This window comes from Castanea sativa, chromosome 6, assembly GCF_040712315.1.
Source record: "Castanea sativa cultivar Marrone di Chiusa Pesio chromosome 6, ASM4071231v1".
Classification (NCBI taxonomy): domain Eukaryota; kingdom Viridiplantae; phylum Streptophyta; class Magnoliopsida; order Fagales; family Fagaceae; genus Castanea; species Castanea sativa.
In genome coordinates this window covers 35,929,261-35,948,227 of record NC_134018.1, presented here as the reverse complement: position 1 = coordinate 35,948,227, position 18,967 = coordinate 35,929,261, and the positions used below count along the sequence as shown (strand labels likewise).

The following is an 18,967-nucleotide window of genomic DNA, read 5'->3' as shown; positions in this document are numbered from 1 at the left end:
GATTGAATGGATATGTAAGCTTGTGATGGTATGATAGAGTTAATGTTGAAACTAAGTCTTTCATGGGTAAAGAGTTGTTTATGACTAATTAGGAAGCATTTTTGGGCCGTGAATATCCAGAGAAAGAAAGGGAATGGGTGTGGGCTAAGGGAAATAATTTATGAGTTTGGGGAGAGATAAACCACAAGCAAAGTAGCAAGAAAATCAGAAATTTTAGATGGGTTTGTGTCTTGTGGGCTGGCATGCTTAGGCTTTTATAGGGGAGTTTAAAGGAGCATTAATTATCAAAAGTCCAAAACCTAGGACTGATTTAGGGGCAGAATAGCTGATATAATTATCCTAGTATTTGGCCTAAAATGGGAGATTTGCTTTTAGGGCTGTTTTGCTTTTTAGGGCTGTTTTGCTTGTTTGGGCAATGTCACACATGGGTAAAAATCAGCATAATCTTACATTAAATGCTAAGAATTCTAAGATTGTGTTTAGCCAATGGGATTAAGGCAGGTATTAAGGAGGAATCCTAGTGCTGCAACTGAGATTTGGACCTTAGGAAGTAGGATTCTACAACCCAAGCCAGGTGTCAAAGTTTAAGTCCATTTCAGAGGGTTCCGTTGGAGATCCTTTTATACCCTCCAAACCACTTGTTCCCAAATTTCCCCCTTTAGGATTCATGGGCTTGGTTCATGAACCAATTACATACATTTTTAGTAATAAAATAAACTATTTGGTTGAGGATTTCATGAGCTTGGAGGTCTTGGTTATGGCTTCCTTGTGTTGTGACCAAAACTTGGGGAAGAATGGTATTTATTGCCCATTTGTCTTTAGGTGTCAGACTCTGGTACTGTTCATGTCAAAGTTGGCAGTAGGACAGGTGACCAGCTCCTAATTTGGTTTAGGAGCTCAGTTGCTTCTTAAGATAACCTCCAGCGGAAGGCAGAACTGAATGGAGTTCTCTAGTGGGGTCAGTTTGCACAGATGAGCTGATTTGGCTGAGATTTCATATTGGGCTTGGTCATGAGGGCTGAGTATTTTGGTTGGCCTCTGACTTGGTAGTTCTCTCCACTTGGGCCTATCCTTTTACTTTCTCATTGTAAGCCCTAGAAAATGAACAAAGCTACCATATATTGCCATGGATTTTTATTCCACATGGGCTTTAGTTGTTAGTAGAAATAAAATGAATCCATGAGCTTTAATAAATATTTATGATAGGTTTTGGGCATTAATTTCCATGGGCTTTAAATAACAACTTATATAGTTTCTCATAATTTTTGCTATGGATTATTTTTGTAAATGATATTTTCTTTGGGCTTTTAAATAATGTCCTCCAATATTTCTTGGGAATAATATTTACCATGGATTTTAAACAGAGATAATATCCATGAGTTTCAAATAAAATATAGTAACAACCACTATAATGGAATAATGTGATATTCTCATGAGTTTTTCTATGGATAATCATAATAGGTTTGTAGGATAAATGATTATCATGAGTTTTGGAAATATATATTATGAATATTTTGATATAATATAAATAATGACTACGAGTTTATAATATGAAATAAAATAAGTAAATGTCATGGGTCTAAGATAAATAATCATAATTTTCCATGGGTTTTTATAAGATGATTGCCATGGGTTTTGAAAATAGATAATTGCCATAGATTTCATGGGCTTGTAATATTATATTAATAGGTTTAAGAACTTAAAGTATTGTTCATCATTGGACTTTTAAGTGAAATACTTATGATATGGTATTTTTCCAAGTATTAATAACCTTGAGCTTTTGATAAAATAGTATTAAATAGCTAGCTTAAACTTTTGATAAAATAGTGTCAAGTAGTTAGCTTGAGCTTTTGATAGTGCCAAGTAATTAGCTTGAGTTTTTTGATGTTGCCAACGAGAACTAGGTTTTTTATGTTAGCAATGAGAATTAGGCTTTTGATGTTGCCAGCGAGAACTGGGTTTTTGATGTTGCCAATAAGAATTGAGCTTTTTGATGTTGCTAGCGAGAACTGGGCTTTTGATATTACTAATGAGAATTGGGCTTTTTTGATATTGCCAGTAAGAACTGAGCTTTTGATAAATAAATTGCCATGGGTTTAAATCATGGACTTTGATCATAGATTTGAATTTCATTGATAAAATTGTTTTGCCATGGACTTGAATCATAGGCTTTTCAAATATTGTCAAGCATAAGTATTCTTGGGCTTTAAATAGAATGAGATATGTGTATTGGGCTCATAGGGCCGGTTTTGGGCTTAATTAAATAATTAAAAAAAATTGATAAAATATGAGTTTTTTGGGTTTTTTGTGATAGTTTATATCATGACCCAATTTAGTTAATAAGATTTGAAATATTTGTGGTTAACATAATAATATGGCAAAAAAAATATTTGGGAAAAGTCTAGTAACTTATTAGTGGTGTTTAAAAATAAATAGGTGGTACTTAAATAAAATTAGATGTAAAAAAAAAAAATTGTACCCTAACAAGAGTCAAAGATCTAAGAAGACGGCGAGAAAACAGTGAGAAAAACTTAGATTCAATGAAAATCTCACCGGATTCAATGAGATTTCACCAGATCTGGTCAAAATCTCACCAGATCTAAGTGAAATATCTCCAGAATCAGGGTTTATCATTGGAATTTGGGTTTTTTTGCTGAGATCTAGAAAATTTTCACTGGAATCTGGAAAATTTCGCCAGAATCTAGAAATTTTTTCCAGAATCAATGTAACTTTTAGTCGGTTGAGGTTTTTCGAGTTTTAGGGGAGGAAAATCGAAACCGACCCACCGGAGTTGGTTTTTGGTGGTGAAGACTCACCGCCGACCACCGGAGTAATCAGGTCAGCTAGTGTCGAATTAGATTCAGTAGGTTTCTTTAGGTGGGTCGGGTCTTCAGATGATTCTGGACAGCCATCCCAAAGGATCCTTCAAACTCAGAGGATCTATGGAATCAAAAGAGCATTTACAACCCAAAGCGTAAAAGGAGTTAGAAAAATTCTTAGTCAAAATATTCCTTGTTAGAAAATTTAGACCCCAGTTGATAGAATTAACAAGTTTTAAACTCAAGTTGTTAATTAGATTTATTATGAATAAAACTTGTTAAAACAAACAAACAAACATCAATATCATGTCAAATATAACTACAACGGAAAAGTAAATAAAACAAGACATGATGACCCAGGAAAACCAATGAAACAAACTAGTTTCATAGTAAAAAACCTAGGGGGAAACCTTCCCGAAAAGCAATTCACTATAGTAAAGAGAAGTTTCAGATCTAGTACAAAACCTTTGTCCCTAGACTCTACAATTCTCATAGATGAACTTACAGCAGAAACCTTCTACAGCTTTGAAACCTTCTATAGCTTCAAAACCTTTAAAATCTTCAATATATGAACGCCACCCTTTGATGCACGGATCCTAGTACGTGACTAACTCCTTTGCACGAATCTCAGTATGGGACTCACTCACCAACTTGAGGAAGAAGAATGTTGGTTGCAAAGTTCTTCACTTCATCAACAATGAAGATCAAGAAGCACTTGGTTACAAAACCCTAAGGCACAAAAGACGCAATAACTTCTTTCAAAGAGAATAAGGCTTCGGTCACCTTTTGCATGTGTTCTCCTTGTATTCTCATATGTAATGGCCTTTAAAATAAGCTTTATATATGTCTAGAGTTGTGAGAAAAGAAACCATTTACATACATATCAGCATGGACCGAAAATCAGATATGAAAATCTGAATTTCGTAAAACTCAATAAATACAGCTATCGAGACCTCGATAGATAGCTATCTGTCGAGCAGCTGTCGAGCTTTAATGAATCAGCACTTCTTCACTTGTTTCTTAGACAGATTTGCATGGCTTCAATACTAGACTTGAACTATTGTTTTTTAAAGTATTAAACACATCATAGATTTACTCAAATACAAGTAGAGTGCGTTTTGTCAAAGGATTAGCCAATCTTAAATGAAGACATATGTTCCTAACATCAAACCACATACGTTCTAGCAATCTCCCCCTTTGGCAATCTGTGACAAAACCACAACAAACAAATGAACATATAAGAGAAGTTATAAATTACTCAACTCATACTCACTTATTAAGTACAATAAAATCTATCCTAACACAAACTTTTAAAAAATTTTGCAAGAAGAGAGTTTATGGCAAGAAAGACTTTGACAACCTGTATTTCTGAAACACTTAAACAAAACTTATCAAGGCATCTTAGTGTGAGACATAAATAAAAGATTGCACACAAAAAAGAAACATGTGTATAAAGATAGAAAAAAAAAAAAAAAAAAAACAACAACACATGTAGAGGTAGATGAAGAAAACATACATCATCACACACACACACACACACACACACACACATATATATATATATATATATATATATCAAAGATAAACACAATTTATGTAAACATGGTCACAAGACCGATGTACAAGAAGAAGAAGCTAAAAGTAGCTCCTACAACAACAAGGAGGTAAGCACTCCCCCTTACAATGGTATGTATTTCTCCCCCTAACTTGTAGAATCTTAAAAAGAAACCACAATTTTTCCTATTTCTCCCCCTTTTTGTCATGATTGACAAATGGTACAAGAAACTATAAAGCCTCACCCAAGAAACATAAAGATGATCAAAAATGATCAAGGGGGCACAAGGAATCCATAAAAATGCATGAATACAATGAAACAAGATGCTATGGATGACAAGATCAAAGAAATATACAAAATATGTGAAAAACAGTGCATGCAAGAGAATCTTGATCGATCGAGAGGTATCGAGCAGCTATCGAGCCAACCTCGATGGATCGAGAAGGTGTCGAGGATCTATCGAGCAAACAGAAACTTTCTCGATGGATCGAGAAGCTATTGAGATTATGATAAGAAAAAGCTGAATAGCTCAATAGATAGCCTAGCTATCGAGAGGTGTCGAGGAACTGTCAAGATTGTTTAAAAATAGTTTTTCAAGAAGAGAAAAACATAGATATGAATGCAATCAAGCATGCTACTCAACCAAAGATCCAAATAACATTTTAACCTCTAAAAAAACATCTTTCAGCAAGAAAAATGTCATGCATTTAGATCCAAAAACACACACACATATTGAACAAGTCTAACCAATTTTATATTTCAAAAACAAGTTAAGACAGTTTAGTGAGCATACATTAACACATGTAAACCTTGTAATTGCCAAATCACATTGTACCTGCACATGTATCAAAAGTAGTAAAGAATATTGCGTATTGTGTGTGAAAAACATTGCAAGATTGCATAAGTGTATCTATGTTATGACGATTTGATATATGAGTAAATCAATTTAAGTCACGCATAATCATAATTGTTTTATGGGGACTATCACCTTCAACGTACATCCTATAACTCCCACATCTCCTATAATACACGCTTGCAATTATATATAAAGCATTTTGATCTTTTGCTTTTATTTTTTTTTACATATTTTTCTTTTATTGAGCATATCATGCATGAGCATATAAGAGAGATAAAAGAAATGCTTAATTATGTTAAGCTTTTTGGCATTACACTTTTGCTATGCCGAAGCATACAGATGTCATTTGTGCTACCACTCGTTTGGCATGTTAATTAGATTAATTAATTAACTTGGCTAATTAATCCATTAATTTATCACAAGAAGTCAATACATTTTTTGTCTATCAACTGCTATAATGGGATTATGGGAACCGACCCAAAATTTTCATGAGTAGAATATCCAAACGAACTGAGATTCTAGCTTTACTATCCAATATCGAGGCCTATCCAGCATGGAACTGATATGTTTTTATGGATCCCACCAATATTGGGCCATATAAGTCCCATTGGTTAAATATAAAGCCCCATAAAGTGGCTGCTCTTGTTCACAGACAAGTGTAAACCCCACGGAGATTGGGCCAAAGTCTTGTAGCTTGAATATAATTGAAAGTTGAAACATTCTTCGGCCCCAAAACACAAAGCAGTTTCGTAATTTTTATTACAGTATAAGTTTCTCTTTCTTTTCTTTTTTTTTTTCTTTTTTTTTTTTTTTTTTTTTTTTATGAACTCAGTATAAATTTCTTATGTAACCCCATGTTTGGTCCTCTCTCCGTTCCAAACATACCATTTTTTTTTTTGGAGATCTTAAATCAAATCTTATCTTTGTCAACATAGAAATTCGTCTATAAAAAAAAACAAAAACAAAAACAAAAAGATTCAATAAAAAATTAAAATGTTCCGTTTCTTGTATAATTTAAAAGACTTAATTTTTTTATTTTTTTATTTTTTTGCCTCAGAGGTTGGTCCGGCTAATCAGGCTTGGGATAGACATGGTAAAATAGGTCAAGACAAGTGTAAACCCCACGGAGATTGGGCCAAAGTCTTGTAGCTTGAATATAATTGAAAGTTGAAACATTCTTCGGCCCCAAAACACAAAGCAGTTTCGTAATTTTTATTACAGTATAAGTTTCTCTTTCTTTTCTTTTTTTTTTTCTTTTTTTTTTTTTTTTTTTTTTTTTTTTTATGAACTCAGTATAAATTTCTTATGTAACCCCATGTTTGGTCCTCTCTCCGTTCCAAACATACCATTTTTTTTTTTTGGAGATCTTAAATCAAATCTTATCTTTGTCAACATAGAAATTCGTCTATAAAAAAAAACAAAAACAAAAACAAAAAGATTCAATAAAAAATTAAAATGTTCCGTTTCTTGTATAATTTAAAAGACTTAATTTTTTTATTTTTTTATTTTTTTGCCTCAGAGGTTGGTCCGGCTAATCAGGCTTGGGATAGACATGGTAAAATAGGTCAAGATTCGTGAACCCAACCCGAACCCAAACCTGAATTTTTTTGACTTGAATTTAAAATGAGCTGACTTGTGACCTAATCTCTATTTTGCTGGTTAACCCAACCTGACCTATTTTTTAAAACCTTTTATTTTGGGTAAAAAATAATAAAATTAAGATATTGTTGATTTAATTTTTTGTTGTGAGTTTCAAAGTGTACAACTCAAACTCAGTTGACAAATATAATGCACGTTATTTTTTAAAAAATATCAATTTTTTAATATTTTTTGGATAACTTCATTTAAATACAATTGAGTCTATTATCTAGCTGTATACACACACAAAAAAAAAAAATTTGAAAGATGAATAGTTGAGACATTCTCTTGAATAATACAATAAGTAAAGTTTTGAAATATCAAATAATAAAGTATATGCCAAGATAATCTGATTGCAATAGAGTTAAAAACCTATATGTGGAATTATAAACATGTATAAGAAGCATTCATAAGTATAAAAATAGTGAAGCCGAAGTATATTGATAAAATTTAGCATTAATTATGGATGCTTAGGCCTATTTTTTAATAATCCATGATCAAAAATAAAATTTTTTTTCAAAATAAAACATAATATTTCCTAAAATGTGTGTTGCTTAATAATAACATGGTGGGTTCCAATTAGCTCAATTGGTAAAGTCTCTGATGGTTGTATAAAAGATCTGGGGTTCAATCCCCGCCTACACCAAAAACTGATTGGTGTCTTGGTCTGATGATAAAGAGCTATCATCAGGAGCGGACGCCATCGATTGAAACTTTCTATAAAAAATAAATAAATAAATAATAACATGATATTTATGAAAAATACCATGTATAAATAAGTAAACAATTAAAATTTAATGTATATTCTCAAATTGAAACAAAGTATCAACTATAATTGATATTAGATTAAAAAAATAGTTTTCTAGATTGTAAACTGCTTATATTTTTTTATTATTTGCTAAATTAGCTATCCAATAGGGCATTTGTAATTTTGTATTATGTTTTGGGATGTTGCTATTGTGTAGAAATGAAACTTGCGTGTTTGTTTTAATTGGATGTTCAAAGGGTAGACAAAACTCCTTTATGCTTTTTTGGTTAGCAATATTGGCATTTGAATAATTATTGAACAAGCATTAATTTGTTGAGTTAAGCTCATTCTTAATATGAGTGGTAAATTCAAAGTAATGTATTTTGCACCAAGTAATTTGCTACATCATTTACCAATTGCCAAATACATTTTTTTTTTTAAATCATGTGAAAAAATGCAGGTTGACTTGTCCTAACCCAAATAACCCTAACATTTTCTAATTCGTTTAAAATGACATGTTTTGACCGAACCTTAATTGCCCTAACCTGAACCGCTCATTTTATCACGTCTACCTTGGGTATACTTCCTAGAGATCACCAATTCAACTCGTCATAAGTCATAACTATTATTGTTTGTATAGGTATCGAGCGTGCTACATAGGCCCGTCAGGAGACTATTCTAAAGCCAAATGTCTAAACTACCCCTAATAATAATAAAAAACTTAATTTTTTTATTTTATAAAATAACTCATATATACCCGCTCCAAAATTTTGTGGAAGAGAAAAGATATACCATTCTTTCACCCATCGTTTTTTTTTCACTCATAGTTTTGGGTTTTTTTTTTTTTCACCCATAGTTTTGGTTGTTTGGTCATGTTGCGACAGAAAATCCAAAATATAAGTCTAAGTTCATATGTAAAATAGTCAAGGGGTGTTTGGGAGAGGAGTTTGAGTTATGTTGTTTGGGTGTTTTTGATATACTTATGGGTGAAAAAGTGTGTGAAAATATGTGTAATGTTATTAAAAATGTGTATAAATGTATTAGAACTAGCTTGCCAAACACCCTCTCAGTATCTTTGTAGAAGTAGAAGCTATGTAATCTTTTTGCCCAAAACATGACTATAATTTTTTTTATTTTTTAATTATAGGTAAATGGTAAGGGAGGGCAAGTTGGGATTCAAACCTCGCACATAAGGCACTATAAAAGATGTCATTATCAAAGTGAATCTTTTGACTATAATTGATTTATCCAAAATATCGGTCAAAGTTTAATATACCATGCGTGTCCTTCCCCCCCCCCCCCCCTTTTTTTAACTACCATTTGAGTAATGATAAAGCAAATGGTAACTTAGTGACAAGCACGAACAACAATTGAAAATCCTAAAAAAATTTCCATAATGATCATGATTGAATTGATTGTGTCCTTAGTGAAGAGCTATTGGTTGTGATGGTAAAGAAAAGATAATAGATTGGCACACATTGTCTTAAAAAGCTTATGTACATATATGGGAGATGCGTATAAAAATGAAAAATCACCACCCCAATGTTAATCCCTCACCTAACTTCTGCAATAATTTTTTCTCAAGTCTCAAACCCAATTACTGGATGAAAGGAGCCAAAGTTTTGTAGAAATCATGTCTATTTGAAGGAAAATTATTAGGTACTCGTGGAGTACCATAAATGTATACTCCCTCCTTTCACATGAATGGTGAGTCCCACCATGATTTTAATTAGTGAGATCCATCATTCATGTGAAATGAGGGAATACGCATTTATGATACTCAGGGAGTACACAATAATTTTCCTTATTTGCATAGCGTGGAAACATTGGGAAGTGTTTTGAAACCAATTAACCTTATAAAAACTAAAAAAGTTCCTCAAAAGATGGTGAGATTAATCAATTATTTGAATAATAAATGTATGTATCACATTTAATTTTACATAAGATAAATTAGTTACAGCATTATAGAGGATTTACAATTACAAGTACGTGAGATGAAATTTGAGAACCTAAGTAGAAACAAAAGATAACTACCAATTAATATGCTTGTTTCTAAAATTCTAAATTACCTCCGTATTTCACTCAAAAAATTCAGGTTGAATTTTCACTTTTGAATTTCATGAGCATGAAAAAGACAATCCAATCTACGGTAACTATTTCTATATTTTTCAAGAAAATTCACCCATATATGGATTAGTTTGCTTTTAAGTGATCATCCACTAGAATCATCCAAATAGAGTTCCCAATTGCCCAATTTAGACATGCTTTAATTTTCTTTATTTGTATAACAAAGTCATTAACACACGGGATTAAGCTCACAAAGTTTGAGCTTGTCCAATCACCCTGCACTATTTTTTTTTTTCAAATTTTAAAATAAAAGAAGGCATGCACTAAATTGATTCCTGTGTTGTAAATGTCATGCGTAGATTGAAAAAGCAAAGAAAAATTTATGGTGACACGTAGTGAGATGTAATTGTGGCATAATGTGATTATAAAACTAAAGAATTTAATGGTAGCTATAGGATTAGGGAGCAAGTGAATTCAAAATTCCAAGTGCCATACAGCCAATCTGTGTACACGCATCATTGACCAGACGAGTTTACTTGTACTGCCCCATGTGTAGTGCTATGTGATGTTTGTTGGTAGTTGGATTTGCAAGCCCTCCTTATTTTCCAATTTATTACATATAATGGTATGGTTAGTGGTTGCAATTTCCTTTTTCTTTTCTCTTTAGGTCGGTAAAGAGGATAGCGATTGCTCTATTGAGATTAAAGGAAAAAAAATCATGTTCTTTATCTGGATTCATGGTGCAACTATGTTTCCAACTTTGGACTTCTAGCAAAGTGGATAACAAGCTGGTTGCACTTAAATAAAATTAAAATAAAAAAGACTCTAAAGTCCAGACTTTATTTTTCATAACTTATTGAGGTGATAATTATTAATTAGTGCAATATTTCTTTTACATAAACTCATTACTAGTCATGAATTTTATAGTTCAACTAGTTGGTATTTTTAGTGTTTCTAAGATATCCAAAGTTTAAATCATCCATCTCCCATTATAACTATCAAGTTTTTATTAAAGAAAAAAAATACTAAAACTAATACCATTTTTTTTTCATTAATCACAACATGCTTGCCTCTAGCATATAGTGCATATGAAGTACACATGCCTGGTGGGCCATGGATTTAAAATTAATTAAATTAATCCAAACTTGGGTTAATCTACCTGGTGCTAAATTGCTCCGGATTGAAAATAAGGTTAGAAGTTAGAACTCAGAAGCCTTTGTTGAATGAAAAAACCATTGTATTCCACATCCCCAATCCTCATTCAATTATCATCACCTGTTTTAAGCAAAAGCTAAATTAGTGGTCCACACAGCACAATGTGTTTCTTCCTTCTCACTTCAAAGTGAAATCAATTTTCGAAAATAAAGCTTTTTTACTCTCTAAATTACACTTTAAGTAATCTCACACCACTCAATATTTTATAATTGGATTCAAATTTTGATAAATTCATCGTTAAATAATGTTACACTACCCAATATTTATATATTTTTATACAAGTTTGGTTTGAACTTGAATCACACCATCTTAATATTCCCACTTGATTCAAGTGAATCCCAACAACCAGTTTCCGTTTTAAACCAACAGAAAATAATAATAATAATAATAAAATTTTAAAAAAAAAATCATCCCTCTAGACTTTTATCAAATTGGGAGTTTTTGGGACATGTGTTCTAATAGTGAGAGGGAACAAAGTATTTTGATTTTACAAATGGGATTCCCGTAATGCTCAATCAAGCAATGATCAATCAATTTTTCAGTTGGGTTTTAAGTTGAAAGTAAATGAATGGGTACTTAATAGTCAATACTTTAATAAAAGATTGGTCTTTGTGGAAATATGACCATTCAGTTTGGACTAGTGATATACGCATTCTAGCTAGAGTGTACCAAAGCTAAAGTCCTACTTTATTTGTATAAGATACGTTAATATGCCAAAGACAAAAATTATGGAGATCTAAGCATGAATTTAAAGAAAGAGAAAGAGACGTCCCTTTGAGCTTATTTAAGACTATTGAGAAAACGTATGAAGAACCTACGTGCCATGATGGATGGATGGATGGATGGATGATGTAAAGGCTAAAAAAGTGTCATTCATCAAGTGCTCACATATCTTGCCGATTCTAATAAGTTCACCGTATGTACTTTGCCGATTGAGAGAGATTTGTCGAACACTTCTACAAACCCCGTTTATGACCCAGCACACACTTTGTCTGTGCTGCCTATCACAACTCCAAGAGCATCAATTTCTAAATCCGTTCAAGGAAAGGGAAATATGGATTGAGATGTGGTGCACCATACAATACCTTCTTAATGATTCAGATAAAAAATTAAAAAATTAACTTTTGATACCAACTATTAGATCAAAGAAGTTAAAAAAGTAAAAAAGTTAAAAGAGTTTAAAAAAATTAATTTTGAAAAACTAAAAATGATGTGAAAAGTATTTTATGGTGCAATAGCCTTAATTATTGCACCGAATCCCAATCCAGAAAATGTAAACCAATTTTCTTAATTGTAAGCTCTCAAAACAAAATATAAATATTTTGATTTGGATGTTAAAAGTAAAATGTACCGTAATAAGAAAGTTAATTTATTTATAATATAATACATTTTTGGTGAGTTCAAGGTTTTGTCTATCTAGCATTTTGCACCACAAGGCAAAGTAATATTTTTTTTTTTTTTAGGGTAAACGGCAGACACAAGGCAAAGCATTAAGTGCAAATGATACGTATTAATATATAACAATATTTAGAAACTTATAAAAGTAGCAACTTTTTTTATTTAATTTATTGATATCAAAGTAGCAACTTAAATATAAGAAAATCAAAGTAGCAACCCTCAAGTTTTGTGCCAAGTGGCTAGAAAGAAGTGTTAATTGCAACAAATTGGTCAAGAAAAAGATTATAGTGGTTGAATTTTGATCCCTTTGCCAAAAAGGGTGGTTTTAATTTTATGGGAGATCATTGTGGACCCATTGTGGACCCACTACTCTGCTTTTTTATCTCATCTTTTTAAGGTTCTATTTAGATACCACTTATTATTAAAAATATTGTAGTAAAATAATTTTTAAATGTGTAAATAATATCATGAGACCCAATTTAAAAAAAAATTTCTATAATAAAAAAAATACTTATAGATCTCATAAATAGTGCCATAAAACCCTTCTTTTTTTTTTTAGCAAAACGCACGCTAAATCTGTTGGGTTTTTTTTTTCTTTTTCTTTTGCCCCCTCACTTGTTAATGACTCAATGGTTCCAAGTTCCAGAGGGCATTTTCCTTTTTTTTTTTTTTTTCTTTTTCTTCTTCTTTTTAACATTTCCCAGAGGCAGATCAAATGTTATGATTAATGTGATACAAAGAAAATGGCCAAATTTGTATGGTGAAGAGAATGTATTAGTTACACAATCCATAAAACTACATGGTGGAAGAAGCCTCTTCTCTATCTCTCTACAACAAACAGCCTATTTACCGCCTACACAGAAGGCAAAGAGAGTCAAACTCAACCTCAAATACCGTCGGGATGAAATCTCACATATTCGGCTGGCCCTTGAATAAAGCCTATCTACGAAGCTCAACGCTGAGAAGTGTCAAACTACAATCAATCCTCACACTCAACTCCGATCAAGAGCACAAAACCATGGTTCCAAAAAAGAGGATTTTAATGGTCAATCCTTTCCAAATGAATCATATAAAGTTGTGGTTTTAGCCACGCCGACTCCCCGTGAAGTAGTTGAAGTCATGGTGCTGGACCCTTAAATTTAGTTGCTTTAGCCATGAATCTGCCACACTCAAAAGCGACACCAATCTCTCCTGGTCCCGACCGCGATTGCCTGAGATCCACAAGTTTCCTTGCATCTTGTAAGTGGCCAAACCAAATGAAGGAAGAGAGATGCCCTCCCCTTCCTTTCTCTTCCTATCAGAACTCTCAAGGTCCATATCTACGTAGCAATAGACATATCCACAAGGCATATTTAATGAGCAAATATGGTTCGCATAAGTACCTTTCTTTGAATGGATACAATTAGAGGGCAAAGATAAAATAAATAAAAAAATAAGTAAACAACTTGTCACCGCCTTTTTGGTTGAACCAAAAATCAAACGGTACTAGGTTGATAGGTATGACATGAAAATAAATAAAGCCTACCTTGGAATGAAGATGAAAGGGTATGATAAGTGAGGAAACATGTGGACAAATCCTTTATGGTTCTTCCCATGGGAATGTGATATATTGGATACCTGAAAAATAAAAATAAAAAATATGAGAAAATTTATTATCATATATTTTGTATTAATACAAACAAGAGACTATTTGGGGAAATAATCTTTTATTGGTGGTCATAACTAGCTACTGGCAATAACGCTCTATAAATCCTAATAGACCACGTTGAGACTTGAGAGCAATTATTTCATAGTACGCTAATTTAAAAACTTAAGCAACGAGATTAAGGCAAAAAAAAAAATCATTTTTTAAATTATATTATGGTAAGCTTTATATACTAGTTGAGAGAGAGAGAGAGACCAAGCAACTGCCATCCAGCTTGCTGGTGAAAGATCCACACTCCTCAATGACATCAAGCCAGGGTATCTTTGAGCTAAGCCGTTTATCTGAAAAGTAAGGAACCAGTAATTCATCAATGGAATCAACATACTCCGACATGGTAAAGGGATTCAAGGAATTTAAAGCATGACTAGTTATAATCATCTAGAAAGCTGAAACCCCCAAATATTGAATTCTTCTTCCAAACAATGGTAAAGTTAAAGACAATAAAGATCAAAGGCGTGAACATATGCTGATAAAAATGGTAATTACTTCAAAAGGAAGTAAAATATAAACCTAAGTACAATTATTATCCATGACAGACACAAAGAGAGGAGAGAGAAAGAAGTAAATAAGAAAATTTAACATGGAATGGAAAACTTAGTGTCATATTGGAGTCAAAAGTTCCATTGTATCTTTAAAAGATGCCTATCTGAAAAGGATTTCATATGATTCTAACAAATCCACAAATGCTCTCATTGTTTCAATCCTCAATCAGTCTTATTTTTTATAAAGAAAAAGGAAAAACAGAAAAGATAGAAAGAAAAGATAAAATGCTAATGAAATGAAAGTAAAGAACATTAAAAGGGCTAATTAAGGTTTGCATGAGAGGAAGATGAACTAGCAAAGGTACCTTATCCATTAGAGGAACTCTTCCATAAGGAGTTGATCTCTCAAAGTACTCAAAATAAAGGAGCCCCCATCTATCATTTGAGTGACAACGATTGTCTTGCTCAGACCCTCCATCCTCTGATGAACATCCATCCGATCTCCATAACTTATCACTCTCGCTCTCATCGCTGCATGAATCACTAAAGGACCGCATCTCATAGTCCCCTGACTCAGTCTCTTCCCTGAAAATCTCGTTCAAAAAATATTTTCAATATTACTTAGTCCAGAAAACTGCTTCAAATTAAGACTAATATGTTATCATTGATTAACCTAGTAGTAAACAATATAATTTCAGCAATTGTCTAAAAGTGAAAGAATTCCCCAACTAATTAAAAATAAACACATTAATGTCCAAATCATCACAGGTTGACTAACCCATATGGGTCTTTGAGCAATTCAATCATACAACCAATTGAATAATTCTTAACCAATCGAATCGAATGAGTAAAAAAAAAACTAATAAACTTACAAGTCTTCAACTAATCCACATGGTTTACCAAAATTTTAAATTATACTAGTCATTGAAGATCAAAACATTGGACCTAATCAGAAGAATCATTGCAAATCCAATCAAAGCAAATCAAATTAGGACCTTTCTGGAAGCTACCACTAGTATAATTCAGCCTCTACGACAATCAAATTAAAACAAAAATAAGACTGCGAATGCAGATACAAGAAATGGTAGATACCTCAAACCGTGTACAGACGAATTGCTTGTGTAAATCTGGATTGCGGAGAGATAAGGCACATAATACTGAACTAAGGTCTCGTTGTTGTTCAAGGCGACTGGAACTCCGGCCCCATATGCACTCCATTCATCATAGCAATTCCAAAGATCACCTAAGGTGAAATATTCAACTGTTTCTCTCTCCCATGGATGCCATAGACGATCAAGGTTTCTAATCTCAGACTGCAACCAAAAAAAAAAAAAAAAGAACAAAATCATCACATATAGAAATTTATAACGAAATTGAAACCGATTAGCTAAAAACCCACCAAGAAAAAATTGGAAAAAAAAAAAAAGAAAAAAAAAGAAGAAGAAGAAGATACAAACCTTGGGAAGAAATTGAGATTGGACCACAGGGGTTGTGCAGTGGAGGAAGCGATCAAGGTTTGATTGCACTGGCCTTTTATCATAAATCATGGTTTTTAGTGAGATTTTAGAGAAAGACAGAGAGAAGCTGAAAATAGTTGGACAAAAGTTTCAGCTTCTCTCTTGAAAACAGAGGATACGCAGAAAACGGAGAGAGAACAGAGGATACGCAGAAAACAGACAGAAAAACAGAGGAGAGAGAGAGAGAGAGAAAGAGAGAGAAATTGACGGGATTTGATTTCCCTATTAGAGAGAGAGCTACCTATAGGAAAAAAAAAAAAAAAAAAAAAGGGAAATGCGAATTTATTCTACAAAGACCCCTATTTTTTAACCTTTTGACAGCAAATTTCACGGGTACAAAATACCTATCCCTCTTTCTTTCTTTTTTCTTTCTCTCTCTCTTTCACAGAGTTTCTTCGTTGGCTATGTTGCTCTATTCCACAACTTTTCCGTACACCGGAGAGTTTGATTTCCAGCCAATTGTTTCCGACAGAAAAAACAGTACCAAAGGAATGGTTGTTTTCTCTTTCCCTTTTCACACTCTCCCTATTTCTTCTTCTTCTTCTTCTTCTTCTTTTATTTTTCTCTAACCTTAAAGAAAACTCAAGCTCTGCTTTGTTCGAAATTCAAGGAACAAACTTATTGTAAAAAGTCACAACAATTCCACGTTAATGCTTGAAGTTAAATCAAACCCAGAAAGCAAAACCCGGAGAATGGAAGAAAAGGGTCAGAATTTGATGGGTTTTGAAGGAAAAGAAAGCCCAACAAAGTGTAGGAAAATAAGGGGAAGGTTTGAGAGAGACAGAGAATTGGTTTCTTTTAACAGAAACCCATGTTTTCCGGGAGAAAAGATCGGTGGTTTGTCCTAGTGGTAACCTTGAAATCAAGACGATTTTCTTAAAGAAAAAAAAATTAAAGGAATCAACTTTCCCGGAAAAAGAAAAGCAGAGCAAAAACAGATAAGAGAGAGCTAGATGGAAATATCAGAATTGTCCAACTGGAATTTGGAAAAGAGTTTAGGCACTTTGGGTTCTACTAGTTCTAGTTCTAGAAAGAACGATTTTGTAAAGAATAGGCAGAGAAAGAGAGAGAATTTTGATACCCAATAATAATTTAGGCATCAGATTGCCAGATTTATCGTTCATGAGACTTGTCTGTCTCTTTCAAACTTTGAAAGATACTTATATAAATTCTTTTTTTTTCTATATTCTTTTAATTTTTTCTGTATTCTCTACTCACTCTTTTTTTTCTTTTCTTTTTTCTTTTTTTGTGGTTATCTTTGGAAGATAAAAGTATAAAACAGGACTGGGTCCATGGCTTGCAGAGAAAGCAGTCTATGATCTCTGAATTTTTCATTCATCAATAATATTAGGTTATAATACTTACAAAATTGGGAGAGAGGAATCAGTTTTCCACTATATGACTTTATCTTCTTTTTTTGTTTTTTCTCCTTTATAGAGTTATCAAGTATAATAGCTAAAATATTGTAAAAATAAATAATATAAGGTTGTAGTTATAATATTTATTATTAATAATTTATATAACACCGATATCATTTGACTTTTAGTTGACCTCAAAATATTATGTAATATAAGTTTTTAAAGCTTTGCAATTTTGTACATTATTATAATAATATATATAATTGAATTTATATTCTATTAGCTTCATTGGAATCCTGATATGTTATTTTTTAAATAAAAAAATAAAACGTATAGCTTCATATATAAAAATACTTATATTACATTAAAAAAATTTGTGCATGCAGGGTTATCAACTAGTTGTGGGTTCCAGTTAGCTCAACTAGTAAAGTCTTTGATAGTTGAATAAAGGATCTAGGGTTCAATCCCCGCCTACACCAAAATTGATTGGTGTCTTGGTTTGATAATAAAGAGCTATTATTAGGAGCAGACGTCATAGGTTGAAACTCTCTCAAAAAACTAGTTTAATTAAAATTGGAAGAGAGAAAACAAATTTTTCCACCACTTGGCTTCTCTTTTTTTCTTTTCTTTTTTTCTTTTAATGATCAAATAATACAATAGTTTCATCTCAAATATACCTTGACTCCTTGAGAAATAAAAGTAGATTATATACTCTTTTATGATTCCTCTAGCTCAATTCCCATCCTTCTTTATGTAGTTGGTAATTGGTAAATCAATTGCTAATCATAATGTTGAGTAAGAAAATAAAAAGTGATATGGAATAAATATACAACCAATGAGAACAATTACAAACCAATGTAGTTTTTTTTTTTTTTCTTTCTTTTTATTTTGAAAAGAACCAATGTAGTTGGTATTTGATAATTCAATTACTAATGCACCAAGGAACAATTTTACGTAACACACGAGTATAAACTCCAATACAAGTTATATGGAATGAACAAACAACCAATGAGAAAGTTTTTGCCCATTTTGGAGAATAAAGTCAATAAACAAAAAAAGTGTTTGTAACATAAAATAAATAAATAAAAGTTTGGATGGAATATCACCTAGAACAGAGAGTGAAGAATTTTAAAAGATTGCAGAAAATCATCGAGTATGTGTTCTAGCTGTCAAGATAAAGAAAGGGAGAGCTACATTTGGCAAACCGCGTGAACGTAACCGTTAGTTAAAGAGTATATAATATTATTACATAAGCTCCAGTTACTGTATACTCTTAGCAAAATTTTATTACAAAATAGAATCTCGAAAAAATACAAAGTGCTATTATTACCAATTTGTTAATGTATGTCTTAAAGGTACATAATAATTTTTATTTTTTTAAAAAAATTTATCAAAAATATATTTTTAAAAATATATGATTTAACATGTGTGTTAAGGCACACGTTAACTGACCATATTATTACACCAAAGTAATGTAAACAAATACATACATACGTAGAATGTGTGTTATTTGTGTTGGTCGATTTACGAAACCGAAAAGGTTTGACACAGTCTGTGTGTTTGTTTCTGTGCGTGACAACGCAAAAACGAAAACTAGATAGATTTGAGA

At 32.2% G+C, this 18,967-nt stretch overlaps 1 protein-coding gene across 2 annotated transcripts; it reads right to left on the bottom strand.

The window, feature by feature from the left end:
- Positions 1-13,029: 13,029 nt before the first annotated feature.
- LOC142640911 (uncharacterized) lies at positions 13,030-17,086 on the bottom strand. 2 transcript variants are annotated; one of them, XM_075815229.1, is made up of 6 exons: positions 15,941-17,086; positions 15,576-15,796; positions 14,849-15,068; positions 14,197-14,282; positions 13,822-13,913; positions 13,030-13,615 (listed from the first exon to the last, which is right to left on the bottom strand). In XM_075815229.1, exons 1-6 carry the CDS (start codon positions 16,028-16,030, stop codon positions 13,380-13,382), a joined length of 945 nt encoding a protein of 314 aa, XP_075671344.1. In that variant the 5' UTR covers positions 16,031-17,086; the 3' UTR covers positions 13,030-13,379. The 2 variants fall into 2 exon arrangements, with proteins under 2 accessions (XP_075671344.1, XP_075671345.1); XM_075815230.1 differs by having other exon boundaries at positions 14,849-15,076; positions 15,941-16,264.
- Between the last annotated feature and the right edge of the window lie 1,881 nt (positions 17,087-18,967).

Bases quoted from the DNA above. Each gene is read 5' to 3' on its own strand.
- LOC142640911 (XM_075815229.1), bottom strand. From the start codon at position 16,030: ATGATTTATGATAAAAGGCCAGTGCAATCAAACCTTGATCGCTTCCTC. The intron at 15,797-15,940 runs GTTTGTATCTTC...TTTTGGTTGCAG, and splicing joins AATCTCAATTTCTTCCCAAG to TCTGAGATTAGAAACCTTGA. The intron at 14,283-14,848 runs GTACCTTTGCTA...CTTACTTTTCAG, and splicing joins GAGTTCCTCTAATGGATAAG to ATAAACGGCTTAGCTCAAAG.